The 27,568-nt window shown below is 46.8% G+C and overlaps 1 protein-coding gene across 3 annotated transcripts in view; it reads left to right on the top strand.

The window, feature by feature from the left end:
- CHCHD6 (coiled-coil-helix-coiled-coil-helix domain containing 6) overlaps positions 1–27,568 on the top strand; it is a 107,372-nt gene that overhangs the window by 54,379 nt on the left and 25,425 nt on the right. For all 3 annotated transcript variants that reach the window (XM_057417526.1, XM_057417524.1, XM_057417525.1), the window contains one exon: positions 14,927–15,062. In XM_057417526.1, coding sequence (XP_057273509.1) covers positions 14,927–15,062 — 136 coding nt within the window. The remainder of the gene's footprint in view (positions 1–14,926; positions 15,063–27,568) is intronic.

The following is a 27,568-nucleotide window of genomic DNA, read 5'->3' as shown; positions in this document are numbered from 1 at the left end:
AGAGCAGCACTCGGATCTCAGTTGGGTAAACAGTTGGCCAACATGCAGTAAACTGGAGTAGCAACATATGTAGTCCAGTTGGGTCCAGTCCAGACTGTATGATACTTAATTGCAGAAATAGATAATATAGTAGTGATGAATATGTTAGTAGGGTGGGCAGTATATTGTGCTGTCTTTATTTAAAATCATATTTGGCTGCCAAAGCATCACATAACCTGTTGTAATTTCACATTTTTGTTTGGACAGTCAAGCAATAAGTTGCTAAAGAAGCCAAAACAAGGCAGCTAACACATTGTGAGCTTTTTCATGCCATTTTCCATGGTAGAAATCAAAATTCTGGTTTTAAATAAAATCAAAGAAATTCATAAGACATAAAGTTCTGACGGTCTTTGATCAGCTCTGTCTTGGATTTGCTTCTGCAGATGCGCGGTGAGTTGTTGGGAACACACGTAGCAGTGATTTATCCTTGTGGCTTTAGAAAGGAAGAGATTGGGACCTTGGTTTATGTGCTTCACTTGCTTTTACAGACTAGAACTAACCTATTTTTTATAGTTGTCTTTAGTTCTGATTCCTGAGGTTTCGGTTTCATTTGGTCTCTTCTGTTTCTTGTGAAGGTGGTGACTGGTAATGTAGGAAACTCAGGAATGCAACCATTCCTCATAAAGATTAGTGGCTGAGACCAATGCAAATGCTAATGGCTTCTTTTTTTCAAGAGCCAGAAAATGTGTTTATGGGCTTTTAGGATTTCCTTACCCTTTTCTTTGAGCCTTTATCATCTGCCAGTCCCTGGCTTCTGGCCTTACTGTACAAGGCTCTTCTATTTGGCAATATGAACTTGAGTCATCTGTAACTGTACATTAAAGACTCATTGCTTTACCCCATCACTGCAGTGGATACCTCTCTTAAAGCAGTAGCAATGATCCTTTTCATAATCATTGCCTTGGTGTACAACATGTTAAAGAGTACACATAGACCTCATAGCAGCCTTCCAGTATCTGAAGGGGGCCTATAGGGATGCAGGGGAGGGACTCTTCATTAGGGACTGTAGTGATAGGACAAGGGGTAACGGGTTAAAACTTAAACAGGGGAAGTTTAGATTGGATATAAGGAGGAAATTCTTTCCTGTTAGGGTGGTGAGGCACTGGAATGGGTTGCCCAGGGAGGTTGTGAATGCTCCATCCCTGGCAGTGTTCAAGACCAAGTTGGACGAGGCCTTGGGTCACATGGTTTAGTGCGAGGTGTCCCTGCCCATGGCAGGGGGTTAGAACTTGATGATCTTAAGGTCCTTTCCATTCCTAACTATCCTGTGATTCTACACATGCCTCGTGTGTTGTGATAAGGCTGAGACAGGGTCAGGGAAACTTCCTTTGTACATTGGTGTTCATGCTTCAGTGGTAGGACTGGAAGCCTGCATGTTGTAAGGTCCTCTTAGGCGTTGTACATTCAAGTCTTCCTACAGCCTGTTTATGGTAATAAATTACAAGATCCTGTGACTTCAGTGGAAAGAGCAGGTTGCTGATCCTGTTCTGTGCTTTCTTACAAGTCTATAAGCGCAGTGGGTGCTAAGACGGGTAAGGCTGATTTACACACATCTAGTAGCTTGGTTGGCAGGAATAAGCTGATACTCCAGCGAAATGACATGAACTGGAATAGAGTCAAACTATGAATGAAGCGCAGGTCTGCCTGTTTCCAGTGCTGGACTATGACAGCTCCTGTAACAAAAGGAACCCAGGAGTGGCACTTTCTCCATTCACAGAGGAGAGTACATCCCCTTCCCATAGTGTCTCTTCCCTAGCTTATATTATCCCTGTTTCACTGTGAAGTCTGACCTAACCCTGGGTACTTGTGCCTTGTGAGACCAGTCTGCCCTGTATGGGTTGTCTTCTGCCATGTGTATTGGCATGGCTGATGGAGGAAGAGGGGACTAGAGCTGGGGCTCTTTCCACAGCCTGTTTTTGGAGCCCATGTTGGAGCAGAGAGAAGAAATAGCTGAAACAAAAATCCAGCGTTTTCTTGGCATTTATTGACTTGTGTAATTCCGTTATCAACACTTACAGCTCTGCACAAGCGGTCAAGAGTTCCATGGACTATTTCCTCTCCTTAGTGATTATCAGGTGTTGCAGGGTTTAGGAATGTTGTACAAGCTTTCCATCAGTGACCCTTCACAGCAGGCTGGTATGGTAGGCAGGTAAACCTTCCTGTTGCCTCTGTCTAGAAACAGAGGTGAGGTACCAAGTGCTGTGCTTCCTATTAAATCACTGGCACAGTTATTAGCTGTTGGGCTTTGATGCCTGCATGGCCTGACTGTGCAGTGGACTTTGTTCCTTGTCTCTTCACCTGAACCCAGCCTGCTTCTGCCTCCTTCTTCTTTGTTCTGGGCTCTGTCCAACCAGTTTCTTCCTCCCAGGAAGAGGATCCTAGCAACAACAAAGCACTGAGCACAGCTTTCAGCACCTTCAGCAACTTGCCCTTGTTGCTTACACGCTGCGGTGAATTGGACGCACGCCACGGACATATTGTCTCAGTGATGTTGTCATAATTGATGCATTACGATTTTTCTCTTTTGTTAACCAACAGAATGGAAGTCTGGGGACCTAGAACTTTTCCCCCTTCCTCCCCTGTTTAGCAAACTGTGCACATCAGTAACCACCCACAAAGGAAGCGGCGTGTAAATAAAAAGCCAGTGCTCCCCGCCCTTCGCTTCGTTCCACATCCTTTTCTCAGTGTTCATAAAGCCATGACTCAGACTGGGTTTAGAGAAGACAACTTGCTAATCCCCTCCCTGCTACAGAGAATAAAATGGCATTTCATTCCAAGCTCTGTTAATGCGCTCGCTCCAGGGATAAAGCAGCACTCCCAAAAGGCACTGGCCAAACTTTTTTTCCTGTTGCGTTGTCTTTGTCTTCTTTGGAGTGTTACATTTAGATTAGCTCCTGAGGATTAAATGTTATTACAGCCCCCGAATCTGTTAAGGGGAAAAACCATCAGTAAAGAGGTTATGGCTTAGTGCAGGCACTCCAGACTTATCCTCCAAACGCTGGTTTGGAAGCATTTGATTTAGTTCCTTTTGTGAAGGTTGTCTTATCGCGGTGCTGGGTTATTTCTGTAGCTGTTAAATTTGGATGCAGGGACTGGCTCGGGCAGGGTGTGACTCGCTCAAAGGGAAACCTGCAGGAGAGGGGTGAGGGGATTAGGGAGCTATTGAAAGATAAAGTTGTTCTGAACCTGAGTTTCCCTCCGAGGTCTCCTTACGGTTTGCAGAGCTGCTGCTGAAGCTGCTCACCGGTGGCTGTGCTGCTTCGCCTGTTGTGCTGAGAGGATTGTTATCAAGGAGTGCATAAAGAACATCAGTATCTTATCCTGATAGACATCAGCCTTGAATCCGAGGCAGCTTTCCAATGCAGAGACTGCCAATGAGATTTACTCCATATGGGACTCAGTATCTAAGAGTTCCATTTAATGGTCCTAAGATCTTTAAACTTAATGGCCATGCGTATTTAGTGCTAGAGAAACTGGCACGTGGTAAGTGTCCTCTTGGGCTGAACGTGGAGAACCATGCTGACCTAGTGGGGATAGGGGGAGGAAGTTCATAAATGGGCAGTCTGCTGGGAGCAGGGAATTTATGGCTTTCAATACTCATGGAAATGAAGCTTTTATTGAATCGTGCAAGATCTGATGAGGCTGATGCCCCCCAGTTAAAATGGCAGCGCTGACTGGAACCCAGTTGAACCGCCTTTTCCTTTCTTCTTTTTATCTTGTTTGTGTAGATCTGGAAAGCTTATGGAATGATGTGGTGATACTTGAGTGTATTACTACTGAAACCCACTATGAGGCCTCAGGTATTTCAGCAGAGGGCTGTGCCCTGGAGCTGAGCTCTGAAATAGCTGTTACGTGGACAGGCGCGAAGCCCAGGGAGCAGGAGGGTGAAGACATCATGGTTTTCCAACAGGATTGCTCCGGGATTTCTCCTGTCATTAGATTAGATAAATGATTAAGTCAGTGTTGAAATTAAAAGCCTCTGCACCAGGGATTTATGAGTTTTCAGGAATAAAAGACTGATTACTGCTGGGAGCTCATCCCCCACCTTATCTCAGCATAGTGATTAGAGCCTGCGATGAAGATCCCTTCACAACAAATAGTTTGGCTCCATCCCAGTCCTGTTCCTCCCTCAGTGCTTGGTTTCTGCAAGTTGCTCCTACTTCTGTCTGCGCTGAGCCTGTCTCGTGTAATCCTTAACTAAAGAGATGAGTTATTAGTCAAAGCTTTGCTCTTCCTCATGTTTATAAAGTCATCCTTAGTAGGAGATTGGAATGTCGCTGTAAGAGACCTCAAGGCATGAGTTTCCCCCGAGTTATTTCAAGTGAGGGTAAAACTGTGAATGGGTGAATTTTGAGTTTGTCTTGTTTTACTGGGTGTGAATTTTACTGCTTATTCTTTTTTTTAAACCAATTTTTAAATCTTGAAAGCTGATTGGACTGTTATTCTTTATCCAAGCTGTGGGATCTTCTTCCTGACGTTCAGTTCTTGTGAGTCACCAAGATGCTGGTTCTACATAAGAGTTTCCTTCTGCCCAGTTGTAAACCGATGCTCTCATCTCGTGTTCACAGTGTTGTCTCTCCTCTCATGCGTGACGAGGGGTGACTAATGAATCAGTGCAATGAACTGAGGTTGCAGTTCTGTTAGTGCTGAGGAACCACTGTCAAATATTAATGTATCTCTTCAACACTGCAAGAGCATTTCTTCTGAGTACTTTGGTAGAACTTGGGGGGAGTTTGTAATGTAAAATAAGACCTGAAGAGTAAAGGAAGAGGTGCCAAAGACTCCATGTAGTCTGTTAAGGATGTTTCTATTGCTATCAATTTTTACATGGAAAGCACTTGTATTCTGTAGTAATGTTGCCATTATAAACCCTTAGATCAGGGTTTGTTGGCAGGGCAGATCCAGATTGTTTTCCAAAGCAGGAATATTTGTGCAGCTGTTAAAACAAACCTCAGACATTCTTTGTGCATCACAGTACATGAAATATTTCTGTTCACAGCTCTTTATCATGGAGAGTGCAGTGAAAATAGAAGCAGTTCTCTGCCCTCAGATTGGGTATTACACATTCCACTGTGTGCCACGGTGGACACGAGGTCTTCACAGTGGATTATTGTGCATTTAGATACAGTGGCAGATCTAAAGTTCAGAGCTTCTTTTGCCTTTGGTTCCCCCTTCCCTTGGCTGAAGTTGGATGTGCTCAAGGCCAGGTTGGATGGGGCTTGGAGCAACCTGCTCTAGTGGAAGGCACCCCTGCCCATGGCAGGAGGTTGGACCTGGATGAGCTTTAAGATCCCATGCAACCCAACCCATCCTGTGATTCTATGCCATTGGGAAAGATATCATGAATATTAATCAAAGACCCAGCTCAGCTTATCCCCACTGTGTTTTTGTGCCTCTGTCTTCCAGCGTGTGTGTTGTGTAGTGTGTTTGGGGCAGTGGCACAGGGTTGATTTGTCGAGGATTGAGGTTAAAGTCATCTGGGGAAGCCTTCCAAAAGGAGCAGTGAATTAAAGATGTCAGAGGCAATAATGCCTGAGAAACCACTTGTTACCAGTGAATTAATGACTTGTTTGCTAATGAGTAGCCTCGGGCTAAGTTGAGGTAACACTGCAAACAATCTGGTCATTAGTTCAGTGGCAGCTGAGTTCCAGGGCAGTGCTGCTGTTGGGAGCAGTAATTGTGTTCCTGGGTCTGTGCACAGTGCCTTTGCTTCCTGCTGAGTCAGTCTCCTCCTGGGGTGATGGAGGGATGACAGGAGGCACCGAAGGCAAGTATTAGAAGGGGAGAGGAGAGAAATAGTCTGTTCTGCAGGTCAGAGCTGCTGTATCTTCACCCTCTGAGGAAACACGGACCATGGCAGGATGCTGTGGAGACCTTCCATCGTGGTGACCCTCTGCACAGAGGAAGTTGGTGGTGTTTGGTGTTGACTGATGAGAGATTGAGGTCCTTTCCTACCTTATAAACAGAGAGAAAACCCATCTCTGCCATCACACCAGGCTTCGATGACTTAATTCATTTGGTGTAATTTTGGTAGCTCCTGAAGTTACTCTGATAAAATATGGTTTTTAGGCTATTGGATCCCATCAGCTTTTGGAGTCTCAGGGTCAAGTGATGCTTCTTGCATCTTGTCCTTTTAATTTCCATGTTAGAAGTGCCTCTTCTCTGGGACATGCACACACCACAGCAACCACAATTGGAACTCATTTGGACAAGAAAGTGGCATTTAAAGACTTGCTTGTTCAGGGATGAATATTGCTTCTTTGGAGAGAACTTGTCAGCATTGTGCTGACTGTGAGTGGCCCTAGCAGCACACGATGGAGCAGCCTTAAGTTGGTCTGGGTCTTACTAACTCACCTTACTAACCAGCCTTCAAGGCTTTGGTGCTCTTCGAAAGCACCATTACTGATGCTCTCAGGGGAATGAGGAGCTGCTTAATGGGGATCTTGCTGAGTCAGTGCTTGGCAGATGGCTCGGCGTGGTAAAAAGGGCACTATGGGTCTGAAGATCAGGGCACATGGGCAAAGGCAAGGGGATTGTTTGCATGACGTGAATGTTGAGCTTCAGATCCCACTTGAGCTTTAATGCTGCAGCTTTGTTCTCCTCCAGAATGTGTTTCTGCATCTATAGCAGAGAGGTGGTCAGGGTTTCCCTTTTAGAAATGTAACTCTGTTAGCAGTCTGACATCATTCCCAGGTCACCTCACACAGGAGAGCGTTACTGACCCTGTCCGTCACTGTGTCCTGTGGCTATGTGCAATCAGCATATCCCTGCTTCAGTTACCTTCTTTAGAATATATCTTGGGATGGGGTTTTATAGACCAACAGGATTGTCCCAGCAGGCAGTTCCCAGCTAAATCCCAGCCATTCAGCATTACCACAGCCCATTCTTAGGGCCCATGCTGTGTACATGCTGTAAGCTTCATGATTCCCTTTCTGACCTAAGATCTTAACCAGTTTTTAGATGCTGTTTTCTATCTGAAGGAAGAAAATCCCTATTCGGGTCACTTGTTGGGCTGTGTGTTGTTTTCACATTCAGTTATTGCTTGCTATATTGCTTTTCTGCCTTGTGGGAGCTGAGCCAGCTTCCTTTCTGATTCAGAGAACTCCTTCCAGCAACAAGATTCTGACTCATTCCTGCTTGGCTTCCAGAGACCGTTTTGCTGCTAACTTTAGGCTCTTCATCTTTGCTAGTCAACTTTTAGTAGCTTGGCATCTCTGGAAAAGATGGTTCATGGCTTTGTGGGCAGGAGATCCATTTCTGTGAACTTCTGTGTCTCTTGGCAAGGGAAGGGAAAGGCAGTAGTTTTCCTTTCATCTTCCAAACTGGCAGTTTCTCACAACTCGGTATTCTACCATCATAATCAGTAAAGAATTTACATCCAAATGTACATCGGAATGATCCACTTGCGGGGAGAAGCTTCTCATTATTCCAAACCACTTGCCATCTGCCATGCAGAATGCTGATAGGAATCATTAGTTATTGCATTTGCAGGTTCAGCAGGATAGGGAGCATGTCAGCTTATATGGGTTTATAGGTGGTTTTCATGTTGCTACCCTCCTGCTCCTCCAAAACCCACCACCACCCAGTGCCTGCAGCTCATGGGGTGCTAAGGAAGCCAGTTAAATTTGGTTGCAACTGCACTGGGCAAAGCGCAACAAAGTCTTTTAGGGTGACCCACTGGTCAAATGGGGAATGAGCACTTGTACGTGAGCATAAACCATGTAGGAGGGCAAGGGAGTCTGTGATACATTGGAGTAAGACAAAGAGCTGGAACCGGCGCTGGATGGGGCACACAGTTTGCTTCAATTTCATCACTGAAATGCAGAGATTGTTGTTGGATTTCCAAAATTAGAGGTTGTTACAGAAAACTGCTAAATTCTGGTTATTTTCCACATCAATCTCTGGGTTTTGGGGTGGTTTTTTCTGTTTGATGAAGAAAATGTGGTTGGGTCAGGCTGTTTTCTGTGACTGCAGTGCAGTGACACCACAAGTTGCTGGCGCTTGAGGTTTGGATGTTGTGGTAACTTTTGTTCTCAGTAATAGAATCTAAATACTTATCTAAATACAGGAGAAGGTTTCAGAACAGCTTCTGCATATCTGTGATGAGAAGGAGAGGAGGTATGAGTCCTGGCAAGGACAAGGGTGCACCGGGTGCATGAATTGCAGCGGTGAATTGCGTGTTAGCTTCAAAGAAGCTGTCAAACCAGGAACAGGGATTGGGAAGCACTTGAGTGACAAATTCTGTAGGATCACAGAGTCAGCCAGAAACTTACAGTGCTTTATAAACATGCATTCATTAGGCACTCCCATGGAGAGGTAGGGTGAAAAGAGGGTGACCTGTTACTGAAATGCAACGGTCAAGGGGGAGAAGGAGGAAGGGGAGATAGTGCAGATGGTGCAGACAACATGACAAGGCGTATGGGAAGGGATAGAAAGACAGGAACACAATTGCTACAGTTGAGATTTGGAGGTAGTGCCCCTATTCTCATGCAAATTGTCACCTTTTCTCTTAGTCCATCTTCTCTTGCTCTACACAACGTTACTTCTCCTTCCACATCAGTGGCAGAGCCTGGTGAGCGGTGTTTTGAGCACAGGAGGCTGATCAGACAGATTTCCTTCCTGATCACATTAGTGTATCCTCCTGAGGCTCGCAGATTGTTTACACTGGGCTGGGTTATGTAGCTTAAATGTTACGGAATTTTTAGTAGGCATTTGAATAATCTGTTAAGCTTCTTCCATCTCTTATTTCTGCTGCCAAACTGCTGCAAACAAGAAAGCTGAAGAGGGACTTTTTACAAGGGCACATAATGACAGGACAAGGGGGAATGGCTTTAACCTGCCAGAGGGGAGACTGAGATGAGCTCTTGGGCAGAAGCTCTTCCCTGTGAGGGTGCTGAGGCGCTGGCACAGGGTGCCCAGAGAAGCTGTGGCTGCCCCATCCCTGGCAGTGTTCAAGGCCAGGTTGGACACAGGGGCTTGGAACAAGCTGCTCTAGTGGAAGGTGTCCCTGCAACCCCCTGTGGCAGGGGTTGAAGTTGGATGAGCTTTAAGATCCCTTCAACCCAAATGAGGCTGGGATTCCCTCTTTCATTCGAGCCACGTTACCAAGCTGACATGCGGGATCAGGGCATCCCATGGTTCTAATGGGGCCATAGTGTTTGCTTTGTGACAGTGCAGCACCCTGCAGCCTACGCTGGAAGTTGCCTTTCCCAAGTGTTTGTTCTGTGCTGATGAGTTTGTTGGATGTGAATGAAATGCTTCAATTGTGTTTAATTTTCTGCTGTAAATGTCAAGGATGCAGTAATGAGAGAGGATGGAACCTTCCTCTGTGCTGTGTATTGCAACTATCTGGAGTTATTTTTCTGACATGTTAGAGAAGCCATCAGAGGCAACTGCCACCCAAGGGAGGATGCACTTTCACAGGTCAGTTAACCACTTACCAGTTCTAATACGTGTACAGTGCAGCATAGCAGCACACCACATTTATGTGACCAAAGCATCACTGAGCTTTATCTGAAATGCATCTAAATGCATATACAAACATGCTAACTAACTATATGCCAAATCTCCAGGTCCTTTCTGATGCACAGAAACTGCTGCTGTGTGCTCTGGGCTCTGCTCATAGCACTGTCCCTGCACCTCACTGCTGACCTTTGAGGCTGCGGTGACGGGGGCACTGATGTGGTTTGCTCAGGTTAGCTCAGACACTGGTCTTAGATAATGCCGCACAAAGCAGCTCATCCAGTTGGGTTTTGCAGGCCACAGGAAATTCCAGGCTGCTGCCCCATTTAGGCTGCTGCTTGCAGCTGTATATCAGAGCTCACTGCTGATGTGGGGGACCCTGCGTGGCTTTGGTTTTCACTTTGTAAGCAAAGGTATCACAGTGTCAAGGTTTAGGTACCATCAGTCTCCATCATGAGGTTTTTCTCAGCTTGAGTGGTTCCTAAAGGAAAAGGTAAAAAGAGGATCTTGCTCTTAACTCCACCTTGAGTTGCTGCTCTCCCTGGTAAAGCCAAGTGATGCTGCGGTGCTCACTGTGGAGTTACCGGTTTTACACTAGTCTGAAGAGCTGCTGGGTCCTAAAGCATTGAAGCTGTATCTCCACTTGCCTAGTCTGACTTCTCAGCTGGATAAAAGGACCAGCAAATAGGGACGCATTTTCCAGCTTTCCCAACATTGAGTGTAATTCTTCTTCCAAGAAAGGGACCTGTCAGCAGTGAGCAGCTTGTAACCATTGAGCTGTGTTTGAGACCTTCAAAGGGGTCTGCGTCCTGGTGATACTGCCTTAATCGCTCCTTGCAGTGAGCTGGTGTTTGTCTTTGGAAGCTGTGCTGCTTCTTGATTAATTGATGGACATTTAGACCAGCGATCGCAGAACTTACGATGGGAGTTCTCAAAGAACCTTGCTTTCACCTCCCTGGCGCTTAGCGCTTCTTCACGGGGTTTATGTCCATGTAGAAATGAATTTGCCAAGACAAATGAATGCCGTTATTGACTGGAGCAGCCGTTACCTGCCGCAATTGAACAGGTAGGAGAGGGTTAAGAAGAAAACCTCTTCTGAGCCTCTAGATTGGCCCTGACTAAGATGAATGTCTAATTCACTCCCAGCGTCCTTACTGCTGCCAGTAATAAAAAGCTTGCTTCACATATTCACCCCACTGCAGACGTTTCTCTTAAATTAAATATCAAGAGGACATATAATAGCACGATTCCACGCCAAGCCAATATTATCAGATTGATGTCAGCAGTGATAATAGAAGAAGGATAAGTTGATGAGATTTCATTTATTAAATAAAGTAAAGGGAATGCGCAGTGATAGAGAGGATTTGGTAACTCTCGGCGTGTCAAAATGCAGCAAGAGCATGCTCGTTGTGTTTTACCTCAAGGGATAGCAGAGAGAAGGATGCCCTTTGTTTCATTTTAAGAAAACGTCTCCCTTCTGTTCCAGGCAAAGACCTGATTTAGAACCTTCCCTGGGAGGGGGAGAGGCGGATCCAAAATCATGGATTCCATGTGCATGTTCATTCCTTCCCATTGAATGGTGGTGAGACAAAGGTTTCTTGCCCAGTCGTGAGGGGCACTGATAATCAGTTGCGTTTCTAGGTCTTTCTCCCACCTTTCTTCCTTCAAGCAGATGAGAGGGTGCGTTAAGGCTTTAATCATTCATATTCTCTATATCCTGCAATTACTTCCAAGGTATTGTCAGAGCTCATCTCCCATACTTCCCTGTCTAGGTATTGGCCTCATCCCTCCCAGCCCTGCCTTTCTCTCTTGCCTTAGCTGCTATAAATGAGCCTCTTACATTTGTTTTGATGATAGTGATAGCAATTGCAATGTGTTTTACGTTAGGCAGAAACTAATTGTCTGCCTTACTTGGTGGTGGCATATTATGCTTAGAACTGACCCGTATTCCAAGCCCATCCTGGTCTTCTGGTCTTCATGTATTCAAACCCCATCCCTGATCCACCATGTTCCTTCCCCCTCATTGATTAAGAAATAGTAATGAACCCCCTCAAGCAATGAGATGCTTGCCAGGAGCAGTGGAGTGTCCAGAAGAGGAGTTTTTCTAGAGGCTGGTTAGTGCCAACAGCCTTGAGCTGGGCTGAGGTTGAAGGGAGGTAACTGAGGAAGGTCCTTTGGAAGTCACTGTGCCATTGCTCTCCACAGAGGTGTTTGTAGTTAGATCCTGCTGGCCTCCATCACATCTTTCATGTTAAATTCCTCTTCCTGTGTAAAGTAAAGTAAATTCCTTTCCAAGTAAAGCCAGACAGCTCTAAGGTGTAACTGATGTATAGGGCTGTAGTTCCCCATGTGTAGAAGTGTTGCAACCTGAAGTTAAGAGACTTCATGTGAGCAGGAGAAGAGTAGTGATTGCTGTGCTAGGAGGAAAGCTCCTCGAGCAGTTTGACACCAGAACAGTTCAGATCTCCCCCTTTTCAGTCACGATGGCTACCAGAACTCGTCTGCTGGAGGTGAGTAACGTGTGTACTCCTGGACTCCACAGGATGTGCTTCCATACAGTGTGTCCTTTGGTTTCATCGATCACAGTGTATGGCGGGCACAGGGACGGTTGTCTCCTGAGCAGCACTAGCTTCCCACTCCAAAAGAAAATCTGTCATTCTCAGTGGGATTTAGCTGGTTCTATTGAGTTTCCAGTTCACTTGTGAATGCACAAATACATTGGTTTATGTAATTTGTATTGATAATCAGTGTAACCAACTAAGCTCTGTGTTGATTAGCTTCTCTAAATCTGTTTTAAGAAGCTGGGGCAATTGATGCATAACCGCAGCTTGAGGTTTGGTTTTGAAGAAATAAAGGAGAACATTCTTGTTATGGGTCTGGGTACCTGGGACCCAGTAAATCCTCTCTGTGCTGTGGTTAGTGGCATGGGCAAACACTGATTTAGGTGCTCGCTGGGCAGCACATGCCATTGCCTGTGGGGTGATCCCTCTGTTAGGCTTCAAGCAACACTTGTGCTCCAGGCCCTGCACCAGCTCCATTGCCCTTCCCTGGACCTGTTCCAGACTTTGCACTACTCTGACCCCACAGGTAGGTCCTGGCTTTGTATTTACTCTAGGCAGTGAAGACTGATGCTGTAGGAGAGGTAGGGAAGGAACAGACAAGAAAAACCCCACAATTCCTATAGCTCTCTATGCTGACAATGGCAAGCATCCTTCTAGGTACTGGAGATGCTCGTACCACCTTCAGTTCAGATGAATGCAGGCTGTTCATGCTGTACCTTTTTGCTCTTCCAGCTCTCGGCATGAAAATGACAAAACGCCCTTCAGTTTAACATGGCTGAGTTTTAAAGAAAACCTTAATTTTAAAAGTCTTAACTTTTTCAATGAATTGAGGGATTTGGTGGTATTTCCTGACCTGGTATTGTTTGGTATCATCTCCACAGTCTCACTGATTTGATTAGAGTGATATTAAAGTTAGTGACAAAGTAAAATGCCAACATTATGAGTTTCTGAAGCTCTCCCTGGATTCTTCCCTATTCCAAAATTTGAAGTTGTTTTTTTTTTCTTTAGAATATGGATTTTTAGAGGCTTTAAACGCGATTTGCTTCAGAACACACAAATTAGAAATGCACACGGGCCTCTGGGGACCACGTATGGAAGAAGTTTCTTCTGAGAGCTGGAGGATTAGTGAAGAGGTGGAACGAGAAGTCTGTCTCGTGTCTTTGGTGGCTTCTGATCTTTGGTGGCTCAGCACCTCAGAGTGTGGCTGTCACACTGATACTGATAAATCCTTCCTCTGCCCACATATGCTGACAGTAAGAGCGGGGACTGAGAAGTATCATTTGGAGTGTGTCTCATCCAGACTGCGTTGAGGGAGCATCCAGGTTGCTGATGCAGAAAGGACAGAATGAGTTGGAAACTCATATCCGAGCTTTCCAAAAGCTTTTAGGAAATCTTTGTTTAATATTTCATGTTTCTTAGATATGTTCTACCTGAGAGCATGAGACATGCCCAGGAGCAAGTCCTGCTCCTGGTCCCAGCACAAGAGACACGTGGACCTGCTGGAGTGAGTCCGGAGGCCACAGAGATGCTGCAAGGGCCGGAATGGCTTTAACCTGCCAGAGGGGAGACTGAGCTGAGCTCTTAGGCAGAAGCTCTTCCCTGTGAGGGTGCTGAGGCGCTGGCACAGGGTGCCCAGAGAAGCTGTGGCTGCCCCATCCCTGGCAGTGTTCAAGGCCAGGTTGGACACAGGGGCTTGGAGCAAGCTGCTCTAGTGGAAGGGGTCCCTGCCCGTGGCAGGGGGTGGAGCTGGAGGAGCTTTAAGGTCCCTTCAACCCAAAGCACTCTGTGATTCAGTGTTTTCTCACTGCCTTGCTATGAAGCCCTTTTGCTGAATGAGGACCTGCTGTTGTGACTGTGGAAATGAATATATCACATCATAGCATTAACGCCTGCCTGAAGCATCAAGTGCCCCGGAAGGAAGAGGTGTGTTTGATATTTAGGCACAGATCTCTCTAAGCATATTGGACAGAAAATGCAAGGAATTAAATGGATTTATGCTTTGGGAGGCAGTGTGTGAGGGTTGCTACACCTAAACATATGTTCTCTTGTTGTCTGGTAAAACAATCCATGGCAATTGTGCTGCAAATTCCTGCAATTTGTGCCTGTCTGTGCAGCTGATGACACTGTGTTACTGTGTGTGTGCCATTGTTGCTGGGATTGTTTTACAAAGACCTTCCCCTCTATTGGTACTGTTGCTGATGATGTGCCATATGTACACATGCACATTAGAGTATAAGAACATCATCCCTAATTGTTCTTGGGTAGCTGTCAATGCCATTTACGGGGTCTGAGTACTAATTGCTTCAGAAATACAAAGAAACAGATACGTGCTCTAGCTATTATTGTTTTTTTTTCTCGTCACTGGGAGAATTGCAGTGCTTCCAACCATGCTGGAGGGTTTGAACTGTTTAAATAGATGAGAATTCAATAGATCCAGGCAGCTTATTCAACAAGTCCGTGCAGTTCCTTGTCAGGCTGTTGCAGATCTCGCGCAGGCCCAGCCAGGATTCCTGAGTTCTGCCAAAGATTTCCAGTGTGAGTTGGGAATATCATTGAACCTCTTGGAACTGATCTGTTTTCCTTTATTCTCCTTCCTGGCGGCAGAGAGGAGGTGATGTTTTGCCTCAGGGTAGAACAGGCTTCCACACCAACCTAGAGACAGCAAGTTCCTTCTTCCTGCTGGAATTCTCAGCTGGAAGAGTCTGTTGGTCATTGACCCACATTGGTGATTGCTGCTCCCACCAGTTTCTCTATTAGGATGAGGTGACTCCAGCACCAGATCAGTATGTGTGTCACTGGTAAAGTGATAGTAAGTGGGCAGTAACTCCGCTTCACACATCTCTCTGCGCTTGTTTTCCCTGCAGGAGGAGGAACACGGATCCTGTCTGTGCAAGCCTCCAGGCTGAAATCCTCAAGTGCTACCAAGAAAACAAACGTGAAGTGCTCAAATGCTCCGAGCTGGCTAAGGAATACCGGCGCTGTGTTAGTGCAGCTCAGAAGGTAACAAAGGCTTCCCTGTTGGACTTGCTGGCTTTGCTCTCTTGTTTTGCATGGTGTTTTCTTCTCTGAAGCGTTTCTGAGAGCTGTGGTACCTGTTAGTCAAATTGAAGCCTTCATAAGAGCCACGTTTCCCTTGGGATACATTTTCCCACATTGATTCCACATTGGCCAGTCACACTGTGGTATGTCCCGGCTTCACTCCCCTCAGTGGCTCCTGTTGTACTGAGCTGCCACCAAACCAGCACCGTGGATGCTCTAGGGTTTCAAAGTGAGTCACAGTGATTTTCCCAAGTTTTGCCTTTGTGAACACTGTGCGCTGCAAGCAGTAGGCAGATCCCTTTTGCTGGTGTTGGCAGCATTTTAAACAGGCTCTAAGCATTCTCCTATTATGGGACTTTGCAGTTGGAGATCTTGCTTCTTTTTGTGCTGCATGAGGAAAGCTGCTTTACTGGGCAAAGCTGCTGTCAGGAGAATGGCACACTCCTGGGAAGTGTTCATCTCGTGGGGGCAGCAAACCTTATGGCTCTTCCTTCTGAGATGCAGAGCCCTTGTGGATGCTGTAGGACAGCGGCTGCTCAGTACCTTGGAAGGATTTCTGGCTATTGAAACAAGTGGAGGATAAAGTAAAAATGAAGTGTTTCGACCTTGCAACTGGGATATGGTCTTGGGAAAACCGAGTGGTTAGACATAAGCTGCTGCTTGGGATATCTGCAGTGTGAAGGATGCAGTTCCCCATGTGAGAATTCAGTGGGTTGGGCCTATCTCAAGGTAGGCTGCCCAGAGAAGTGAAAAGGTGCTGAGACTGTATTAAGGTGGATTTGGGATGGAGCCTTCTGGGAATAGAACACTGAGACTCCTCTCCTGGGATTGCTAATGGAAAAGATGGGGAAGAGGTGGAGATTTCATAGCAGCAGTCTTTCTCTGTCGCATTAGCATTGTGAAGGGAAGCTGTATGCCTGATTTAAGTATAACATGAAACAAGCTGCCAGCCAGCTCTCAGAAGCAGCCCGACAGAAGGAGATGGGGAAATTGTCAGGATATATTAGACCAAATGTTGTTGCTAGTCCTGGTGGAATTTTTTTCCTTCCTGTTTACAAAGAAGGTCTTTGTATGTCTGCAAATCAGCAAGGTTAAAGCTGCCAGGGAAAGGGCTTTTCTCTCATATCTTTAGCGTCCCCAGCTCCCCAAGCATGTGCTTTCTTTTCCTTTCTCAGCTTTAACGTGGTGCCTGTGCTGCACAATCCATGTCCTCGGTCGCTGTGCACAGAGAGCATTGGCGCATCCTCTGCCAGGCCCCGTTACCTGATGCTTCCTCCTTACGTCCTGTAAATCAGGCTCGTAGCCTTTCCACTCGAGTATATCTTTAGCAAATGCATTTACCAATACATCTTTATTGCATGCGGTGCGGGTGGAATGTGATTACCCAAGAAGACAGATTGCATTAAACTTCAGCATATTTGCAAGCTGCGGCTCCAACCCGCCGGAGAAAGGGGCTGGGATGCTGCCAGCCCGGAGCCCAGCCTCACGCTATGAGAGAGAGAACTGGAAGCTGAATGACTGGTAACAGCAGAGGGCAGTGGAAGATGCTGTTAACTTGGATGGTTGTTGGATGTGAGGGTGGTGGGGTTTCCGGAAGGGTTTCTTCCTAAATCAAACCCTGGGGCTTGTCTTGGTTCCCAGAGTGCTCAGTGAACTTTGGAATTTTATTCCCCACTGTTATAGTAACTTCCTGGAAGGGGCAATGCACTGGCCGTTAACTTGTGGAGGATGACAGTGTGGCAGGAGATCCCTTTTCTGTGTTTCACGAAGGCCTGAGAGAGATTAAGGAATGGGTAACTAAACCTTGCAGCCAGATATAGGCTTTGCAAGAACACATTCCAACAAAACTCATGTAGCGCAGTACATCCATGTCATTCCCTTTGGCCCAGGACAGCTCAATTCACCTCCCTCCTCTGACTCCTGAGATATGTGTAGTGATCACAAGCTGTTGGGTTTGTTCAGAAGGATTAAAACTCCCTCCTCCCTTCTCTTTTTAAGCTGTTATTTTCCTTTAAGTTTAAATTAGCATCTTCTGCCAAATGGCTTTGTCTCGCGCGTTCCTCGCTCAGGAAATGCAGGTTGGAGGAATGTTGGAAAGAGAGGCCAGAATCTCTTATTTCTTGGGTACTTTTCCCCTTTATTTCTTAACCAGACCGTGTTTCCCAGCGCAGGAGGTTGCAATCAAAGCTGGATATGTGACTCCAGCTCCCTTGCACACTGGTGATTTGTTGTGCTGCTTTTTACTAAGGATTTCATAAGGCTTGGTGAATATTCTTTAATGAAGCATCTGGTTCTCTGCAAGTTCCTTTTGATGGCTGGTGAAAACGTCTCCAGGGCATGGTATACATTAGGCTGAGAGAAAGCAAGCTCTAGATTTCTAGACTGAAAATTACAGCTTACACTGGATGAGTACAATTCTTCCCATCTTCCTTCTGACTGTGTTGGTTTGAGACCGTTCCTTTGGGCACTGGTTTCCCTTTGCCTGTTGCTGTGCACGTCTCTGAGACAGGAGCTGAGATGCTCCCTCAGTTACTTCTGCCCCACGGACAAATATATCAGCTCATCGTTTAATGTGGTTTGAAATGTATTTTCTCCTCACTTCCTGCACAGGCTCTCAGTGGCACAGGTTACTTTACTGTAGCGCATGATGGGGATATAGCTAATGTTACCTATTGTGAATATCTGCTGGCCCTTAGGGCATCTTTTGTAGTCAAAGGAGAGAGATAGGCACTGTTGGAGCATGGTGCATCTGGTTATAAAACAGTCACCTGAAACAGGTCCACTCGATTGCCATCCACATGTGAGTATTTCTCTTTGCTGCTTGGGAGGCACATCCAGACCACGAACTCCAAAGTTAATCTTAAAATCCAGGATTGGTTCATGTTGGAAGGGACCTCAAAGCTCCTCCAGCTCCAACCCCTGCCATGGGCAGGGGCCCCTTCCACTAGAGCAGCTTGCTCCAAGCTCCTGTGTCCACCCTGGCCTTGAACACTGCCAGGGATGGGGCAGCCACAGTTTCTCCAAGCACTCCCTGTAGTGGGATGTTCTTAAGGATTATGGGAGCAGGATCCTGCTCTGATTGTCCACCTTTGTAGCTAGAACACTTTCAACTTGCCCTGTTGAATCCTGCCCACTGACTTTGCCATTGATACCATCCCCAGTGGGAAGGTGTGGTTGTGTCACCGTGGGCTGGTAGCAGCAGCATCAGTCCACTCAGGCTCTGAGTTCCTTGCCGTGGCCTGTGCTTTGGTCGAGAAGCTTTCAGACTTCAGAGTACATTACCATGATGTCTCCTGTTTAATTTGGGAGTGCTTTATCTGTATTGGTAGTCTGTTTTCATGGCTTTGCACAACTGCAGCTCCAGCATCAAAACCGCTGGCTTTAAATGTAATAAAAGCTGTGATAATAGAGAAGAGAAGGCTGCATGGAGACCTCAGAGCAGCCTTCCAGTATCTGAAGGGGGGCTGTAGGGATGCTGGGGAGGGACTCTTCATTAAGGACTGTAGTGATAGGACAAGGGGTAACAGGTTCAAACTTAAACAGGGGAAGTTTAGATTGGATATAAGGAAGAAGTTCTTTACTGTGAGGGTGGTGAGGCACTGGAATGGGTTGCCCAGGGAAGCTGTGAATGCTCCATCCCTGGCGGTGTTCAAGGCCAGGTTGGACAGAGCCTTGGGTGCCATGGTTTAGTGTGAGGTGTCCCTGCCCATGGCACTGGGGCTGGAACTGGATGATCTTAAGGTCCTTTCCAGCCCTAACTATGCTATGATTCTATAATGGGGCAGCTGTGGGAGGGGCAGCTCCCATTGTGTCTGTTAGAATTGCCTGTAGTTTCTTGACCTCAGGTTTCACCAAGAGCTACTGCTGCCCACAGATAATGAGAATTGGACATCGCTGCTGCTGTTGGCCCAATGAGGAGAGGGTGTGGGAGGGAAAGGACAGTGGGCAGTGGGAATCTCTGTCATTTCTGTCTTGGAGTCCAGATGCAAGGGAAGAACATATGATGATGTTTTCAAGTCTGACTCCTATTAGGGAATTGCTTCCCTCTCCCTGCACATCTGCACTCACATCCAAGCTTCTCGGAGTATCTGTGGCCCATCCTGCTTCCCTTACACCCTGTTCACACCAGTTGGCAAAGCTGCATTTCCATGGAATTTTGCTAGGTTAATTTGTTCCACAATTGGTGGTTCTACCAGAGAATCTCCCACCAGGTGCCACTGGGAAAACGCAGCCCCTGGTGACTGTGTATTGATGTGATTTGAGAGTTCAGACAAACCTGCTTCTTGCAACTGCGTGTAGGAAGCTGTGTTAGTGAGGAGCGTTATCCCTGTCTTTCCCAGTGTTCTCTTGCTGTCTCTGGGTGCCTGTCACTCACAGAAGGACCAAGGTGCAATGTCTGTGCTCCTGGCCAAACCGAGCTATGAAGAGCTGCACACTCAGACACGTGTATTCCCTTGTCGGTAGGAGCTGAGTACATTGAGCTAGGAGCATTCATAAGTCTGTGCTCTTCCTCCTCTCTTCTGTGTCCGGCTGCTCACGAGTATTGCTAACAAAGGTGCTTCTGACACGGCTTTAGGGCTTGTCTGCATAAGGAAATGACAATGCAATAAACTGGTGAATGAGTTTATGGTACAGCAACCCTGTCTATGAACAGTCTGGGTTTGTAATGGAAGTGCAGGGAAGGCTGTCACTCTGTGAGTCACTGTTCTGTGCAAACACCCTAACACCCTTCATTTACTGGGTTCCAGCAGAGGTAGGCTTCTAACATAACCCTGACTCAACTGCATTCTCCTTTGCCCTTGGCTGTAATAAAAAGAATGCGGTCCATTTACTGCACTTCCTTTTCCAAGTGATCCCTGTGAAAGCCTCGTTCCTGTTTGGCACCCACCCCGGGGCACTGCAGCTCTGCTGGAAGTTCCTCTCTAACCTCTGGGCAGTGGTGACCCGGATTGCTGAGGAGATGCCGAGGAGGTCCTGCAGTGTCCCATCCCGATGGAGCGGGTTCGCTGAAGCATTGTGGATCCTGCTGAAGCATGGCCTGGTGGGAGCTGGCATTTCCTCTATCTGAATCTCTCTCTCTGCTTAAGAGAAGAGGTTCTGGGTGCCGTGAGCTGCGCCGCAGGTATCTCTCATCATTCTGCATCATTAGGCTCTTGTTAAAGAGCTGCTTCCATTCTGATGGATTGCAAAATGCTTCATAGATTGTTTGTGTGCTCATTGGGGTAGAGAGGAGCAGTTCATGTGTGTGGCTGGGGAAAGAAAGTTTTGGCCATGTATAGCAAGGTCCATGTCTGTGCTTGGGGAGCACCAGGATTTCTCCTCCCCTGGGATTCTGCAGAGGTAGAGCTTAGTTGTTAAGTCTCATTGAGGAGATATAAATGCATCACATGCTATGCTACTTGAAATGCACTATATCTAACGGGGAAGGCTTTAGGGTTGTTTGAGCTTTCTGAACCTCAGATTTGTCATGTCAGAGAAATCTGTATTCCATGTCTGGAGGATGATGTGCCAGCCATCTTCATGCATGTATACTCCTGCCCTGCCTTCCTCCGCTCACTCCTTCCTCGTAGCAAACCTGCCTGTAAAGCATTTCCCCTGCCTTCTCTCTAAAGTGAATTCTCTCTTATTTAATCTTTCTCTCTTCCAACCTTTATTTGTGCAAATGCTGTGGTGATAACGCTGCTGGAGGAGTTTATGACTCAATAAATGTCCCCACAAGGGAGCTGGTTGGTGGAGAGGCCACAAGCTGCAAGCAGCTGCTGTTTAGTTGTAAACACGCAGGAGAGCAGCAGTGGATGAGCTGTACCCACGCACACCCCAACCTGCTGCTTGCAAAGGTGACAGAGGGTCCTTATTTCGCTTCTAATTATACAGGATGGAAGCAGTTGTTAGGTTGATTTCTAGGGCAGCAGTTCTTGCTTCTGGTGAGCTTGGGGTCTACCCAGAGCACTGCGTACGCTCAGGAGTTCATCAGTGGGTAACTCAAACCATGGAGCTGCCTGGAAGGGTGTAAACCACCACCTGGATGAATGAGCCATGTCCCACAGTGTGATGCTGCTGCCTGTCCCTGCTACTTGTGAAACTGGAGGCCCGAGTTCTCTATTTGCTGTGTGTTTCAGCACATCCCAAAGCCCTCATGTCCCCCACAGCCTGTTGGTTCATCAGCACTCAATAACCCACGCCGACCAGTTCTTCTGTGTGCTGTTCCCAGTCCACGCAAAGCCCAAATGTGGCACCTCCTGGAGTTCATCATTTTAGAAGAGAACAAAGGCATAAATAAGCTTTAAATTTCTTTGATTACTTGGCTGTGCCCAGAGCTAGAGTTCTTTAGTCCATGCCCTGCATCATCTTCTCCTCTGAAGTTCTTACATCCATTGCCTGGGCTGGAAGGAAGATGGAGAACTTCTGACACTGCTTCTCTTCTCACAACCAACCTGGTTGTAACAGTTCCATGCACAGCCCATGTGCTCTTAGTTTTGGTTTTCTGGGGTTTTGGGTTGCGTTTTTGACATTGTTAGAGTAAGGCAGAGTTGCCTTTGGGTCTAATTCTTGCTTGATTGTTGTGGTCTCAGATATACTACAGGTAAAGAGGGAAGGAAGTCAGAATACCATTACAGTTTCTGAAGTTGAGCTCTTTGGTGTTTTGTTACTTCTACTGTGCTACAGTTCTGCTTGTTTTAAAGCTTACTTTGCCTGAACCTGTTTAAAATCAATCCACTCATTTTTCTATAACACAAATACAATCACAGCTCAAGGAGGAGCAAGAGCCATGCCTGGCTCCATGCTGGGATGTGGTCTTTGAGTGGGTGAATCAGAAAAGGCTCGTTTGAAGCCGAGTATCAAAACTTCAGGCAAAGTAGGGCTGAGCACTCTCAGGAATGTTTTTCTCTGCTGCCTTGTGGGGTTTTTCTTTCTCTTTTAAAAATCACTTCTCTGTTGGCTTGAATGAACAGGACCTGCATAGATGTACTGTACCTAACAGGTTCCTCTAGTTCCATGCTGTCTGTATTGTGTGTTAAGCAGCATTTTCCTGGGAGCTGCAGCCTGAATTCAGTCAGACTTATCTAGTATGGGAAACAGTTGCTTGGGGGTGAGGGAGTGTTGTGATACATCACGCTGCTTTCATGCCAGATTCCTTCACACAAGATTTGTAGCACTGTGCTGGCAAGTTGGGAGTGGAAATTGGGACTCGGATTAATTCCCAGAGACTGATGACCAAGCACTCTTGGGCAGAAAGAAGTTGATTTCCAATTTTTAAACGATGTGTTTTGCTGCTGAAGTTAGATTGAACCAGATCCACTGAAATTGCTGTCGATAGCAACTGCTGGTTAGAAGCATAAGGTCAATGGTCAAATGCCTGCAGACTCCTGAGAAGTTCCAAAGTAGCCCTGACTTCCATAACTTCCGTGCTAACGTTAGAGCCATTCCCTGACAACTTGGCTATAACTTGGGGAATTATATCAGTGATGCCAAAGCCTTCGTGACAAACTGGGGGAACCAGAGATTTGTGATGCTGCTCGCTGGTCATGCTCTGAGCAGGATGGCCTCCCGCTGCATGCACTTTGCAGTTGCCACGCACCATCCATCAGCTGGATTTGTTAGCAGGTCCTGGGGCTGAATACCTTGAAGACTAATGGGATTTGAAGCCTTCACCAATCAGCTCGATGTGCCTGTGTAGCATGTGCAGGGGTTATTCTGGTGGCATTGGTCCTGAGCCGGTGGAAGAGTTACTACCAAGCAAGCAAGGCTGCTCTAACTAATCCTTCTCTGCCCTGCCAAACCTGGGACATGAATGAATGATGGATGAGCTCTGCTATTAGTAGGAAGCCATCAGGGCTATGGCATGTTGGAGGAGAAGGCGGAAGTTGCCCTGATCCTGCTTGGACAGAGCCTCTCTGTCCGAGACTGTGGAGCATTCATCTGTTACAACATCCAACCTTTGTTAGGTTGGTGGCTGCATCGTGCCTGTGTTAATTGTTCATGGGTTTCACCCCTCTGTGACACTGTCTTCCCAATGGGCTGCCTTGTCTGCAGAGACTTCCTAGTGCACTTGTGATGCTTCCAAAGCAATTTAAAGCTGTCAGTCCTGGCTAGACCTTCTGAAGCCAGTGGAAGGAGCCTTGCTGGGCACCAGTGCTTCAGCTATAGGAATGAGATGTGTTGAAGATACAGTGATCTGAGTATAGTGCCAGAGTTAGCTCTGCTCTGCTGCTTTCATCTGCTGGCAAGAAGCTTGCATTTGGTTATAACATCTCCTTTGGTTAGAGGCCTTTAAGAGCTGGTGAAAGGCTCTGACACACCTCTGCACCCACAGAAGCTATCCAGAAAGCCAGCACTTGCTCTAGTTAGCGTTTGCTATCTTTGCCATGTGAGGAAGGAGGTAGTGAAGACTTGAGCTCATCTGGTGCTGCAGTGTCTGAGGTGGGGAAGCTGCTGCTCTGCTGTGTGCATCCAGAAATGCAGGCAGAATTGTTGTGACAGTGTGTTCACCTTGTGTCCCTGCTGAATGCCTGTTTGTCCTGGGTAAATGGGTTTTGGGACCAGCCAACCTGCAGCTCTGAATTAGTCTAATAAGGTACGGTGGGTAGGGTTTAAAGGTCATTTTGCAAACAGCTGGTTCCTTGCATGTATTAGGAGGGGAATGATCATTAAAATAATGGCATTGGAAAGCTGTTGATTTAACTTCACAAACGTCTGTGAAATCACAGCTTTCCTGCCCCTGTCCTTCATGCTCTCTGCTTGCCCTGCTCCTGCTCATCTCTGTCATTTCCCATCCCCTCTCCCCATCTGCCTCTGCATTCTCTCCACCAGCCCACATCTGCTGCCCACAAGGGCTGGGTTTGGTTTTTCAGAGCAGCTCATCTGTTGGGTTACTTCACTGAGCTGTGTAATGGGAAGGCTAAGGGTTACTCATTCTCTCTGTTGGGAAAACGCTATCACACTGTTCTTTTAGTGGGAGCTCTGAACAAGCACCACGACATCTGCAGCATTTGGTGTCGTTGCAGGTACCTGCTTCCCTTCTCAGAATGAATTTGACGTCAGTGAAAGAAGAGCATGAGATTGATTTATCTCTTTTCTGCTCCTGAGCAGGTTAAAGTGTGCACAGTGATCATTCTGGTTTCCTCTCTGCAGAGCGTGTACTTCAGTTCTGACCTGATCCAAGCGCTTCTTAGGGAGATGGAGAACGTTTTTCTTCATTCACTTGTTTCTTGGATCTCTCTTTGAGTTTTCTGGTGAGGGTGATGTCAAGTGTTCTGAAAACACTTGAATTTACCTGCAATTTATGTGCTATGGACACTGCTTTAAAAACTGAAGGGAGGGAGCACCCATCTGCCCAGGTCATGCAAGTCTTTGGCATGGGCAGGGTCCTTCTGCTTGGTCTGAGATGGCACCTTCCCATTGCAGTTACTTGCTTCTGGATCTTTACACCTCCTTTCTGCTTGTTTGAAGTTCCTTTCACAAGGACTTGCACTTGTTCTGAGTTAATTCTCCTCTTAGTCCTGTGCAATCCCCCAACCCAGCTACTTAAGCCATTAAGTTCCCATCTAGCACACTCTTCTGTAAGAGCCTTTGCTGATAGGACTGTGAGTGAGCCCTTGGATCAAGGGTTGAAACTCTAGCTGGCAAAGTGATTATCTGCCTGCTTCAGAAGCAGAGAGAGCTTCAGAAGGAAAGTGTAAATAAACACATCTTTGTGGTATAAACTTCGGGAAGAACTGTGTAATTTAGAGGAGTGAATTGGCATAGGATTAAAAAGCCCCAGAATGTTTCTAAAGATTGAAGAAGGGAGGTTTTTCCTTCTGGCAGGGCAAGCAATCTACCCTGCTTCAATTACAGACACGATAACTTTATGAAAGGAGTTCTTTGACAACAGGAGTGTTTCTGGTTATAGATATGATACGGAGACTTGTTCATCCCTGCAAAGGGATTGGAAAGGAGCCTGAATTACTGTTTGTTTGTCTCATCTCAATGCTGTATTAATTCCATGTTTGAGCAATTCTGCTGAGTCCTTTCCATGGGTGAAAGAAGGGAGAAAACACATGCTGCTATTGCGGCACTGGCTGCAGCTAAACTCTGTATGTCAGTGAATTATATGGGTGCTTCTTATGCCCCCCCGCCCCAGGCTCTCTGACACAACTGCTTTGTCTTCTTATGGATTCAGGTGTACACCAATAGCTCAGTTTGAACACAAGAGGTTCCCTCAGGCCGTATCAGCAGAAACAGTTGAAAGCTTCTGACTTCAGTAGTGCTGAAGGTGGCCACCAAGGATTATCATTGCTTAACAAGCTCTGCACTATTCCTGGGCTCTAGGATGCTGGCGGGGCTGTTTAACTCCCTGCAGCACATCAAAGTTGCATTTTGTCTCTTAGTACCAAGCTGAAGTGTGTTCAGGAGCATCCTGATGCTCAGGGAATATTCCCAAGCCTTGCAGAAGTAGACAGTCATGGAAAAACCTATTGGATACTGTGATGCAGGTGGGGTTCTTCCAGCTTCGTGTACCTTGAGCTGATATAATGAAGGCACTGGGATAGGGCTGTAGTGCCCTGGAGAAATAGTTGTGTAGCTTGTGCTACACCAGTGACCCCCTTCTTGTTCTGCAAAAGCCAACCTTAACGCATCTGTACAGACTCCAGATTGACCTCTCTGGAGCAGAAGCAGGTTTGGTGCTGAGGATAGACAGGGGGTAATATAAATTCCCTTCTTCCCACCCTTTAGCAAATGTCTTGAGGCACATGGGGTGACACTTTGTTCAAGAACAGCAAGGGTTTGGGGTGCTATTTAATGTGAAAGTCATGCTTCATTCTAGCTTGTGCTTATGGGGGGGTATGTGCATGCAAAGCTATGATCCAAACTCAAGGCAACAGAATAGAATTATAGAATCAGAGAATAGTTACGGTTGGAAAGGACCTTAAGATTATCAAGTTCCAACCCCCCTGTCATGGGCAGGGACACCTCACACTAAACCATATCACCCAAGGCCTCTCAGGTTCCTTGTTTAATGCAGTATCCAGTGTGTGCTGGTTGGGGGATGAGCAGGATTGATCCCAGGCAGTGTGAGACAGTTCCTAAAGCCTTCTTGTTTTGCTGAGCCTGACATTTGCTGCAACGGAGCCCCATAAAATGCAGGGAAGCCTCTGCAGTTGTGTAGGTGTATGAGCAGGTTTCTTGCACTGATGGATTAGAGGCAGGCTGTGTGCAGTAAACGTGGATAAACAACAAAAGGTGAGATTGTGTGCAGTGATCCCAGGTCTCTTTTCTCCAGCTGCCACCTCCTGTCTGTTCGCTGGGAACCTTTGCGCAGGCAGATGGATTTGCTTGAGAGAACAGGCTCTGCACTGTTTACTGCCACAGCCAAAGGTGGCTGACACAAAGCCAAAGGCGAGCTGCTCTCTCGGGGACCGAAATGTCAACTGAGATGTTGCACTGCCTTACAGGGCCTTGGCTTGCTTTTGTATGGAGCTGAACAGATGCTGGAAGGTCAGGAGCTTTGTGATGTACAGAGCAGCCCCTGGAGAACAGGACAGAGCCTGCTCTGGTGTCGCAGGTGACCCTGTTCCGGGTCTCATGTGCCACCTCTTCCCCTGTTTGGAGGGGCTCCCCAGCCCTGCCTGCGGCTTTGGCCTGATTAAGGCAACGGGACTCATGTACCCGTGTTGTGTGTGTGTGAGCCTGGTTTCTGCTCCGCTCACTGCTTGCTCTGAACCCGCTGCTGAGCTGCAGTGATGTTCCTCAGAAGGCACAAAGGCTCTGAAGTAATAAGTTCCTGTATATCTTGTGAAAGCAGGCAATTAGGTAGAGGGAAGGGACCCAGTGGTGCTTGTGCAATGGGGATGGTATTGACTCACCCTTTATTAGACATCAGTTTGGTCACAGAGGAACTTAACTTTGAGACACAAATCCAGGTGACTTCAGTTCCGCTGCTCTGAAATGCCCTATTTCCACTTGAAGCCTGGCTTACCTGAATGTTTGAGGGGCTGACTTGTTCTTACCACTGTAATCAGCTTCACTGGAGGGACTCAACAAGGGCGGCATTGCAGCAAAGAGAAGAGAGAGCAGCCTTGTTTGTCAGGATTGTCCTTTGGAATACACCTTCTCCATCCAAGTATCAGTTGCTGCCTTTGCATTTGAGAAATGGAAGCAAACCCCTGTGGCAAGAGAAGGCTGCAGAAGGGTCCAGCCTTCAGAAGACAATGGCCTGATCCTTTAATGCATGTTCTCTTGTTTTAGGATGAGATAAAAGATAGGATATCACACATGAGCAACCTGGAAGAAGGAAAAGAGCTTGTGGATTTAAGGTAGCTTCTTGCTTCGTACTCTTTGTGTTGTTAGTCAAGTGCTCCTCTGTGGACCAGAGGATCTGCTGATCCTTGCTGGCCTCAGCATCTCCTCCTGCTGCGCAGTTCCATGGTTTTGCTGCTGCATGTTGAGGCAGGACAACAGCTGAGATAAGAGGAAACCTGGGGCAT

This window comes from Pezoporus wallicus, unplaced genomic scaffold, assembly GCF_028554395.1.
Source record: "Pezoporus wallicus isolate ANWC-B61680 ecotype Strahan unplaced genomic scaffold, APGP_CSIRO_Pwel_v1 contig_8542, whole genome shotgun sequence".
Lineage (NCBI taxonomy): Eukaryota > Metazoa > Chordata > Aves > Psittaciformes > Psittacidae > Pezoporus > Pezoporus wallicus.
This window is presented reverse-complemented; position numbering and strand designations above follow the sequence as displayed.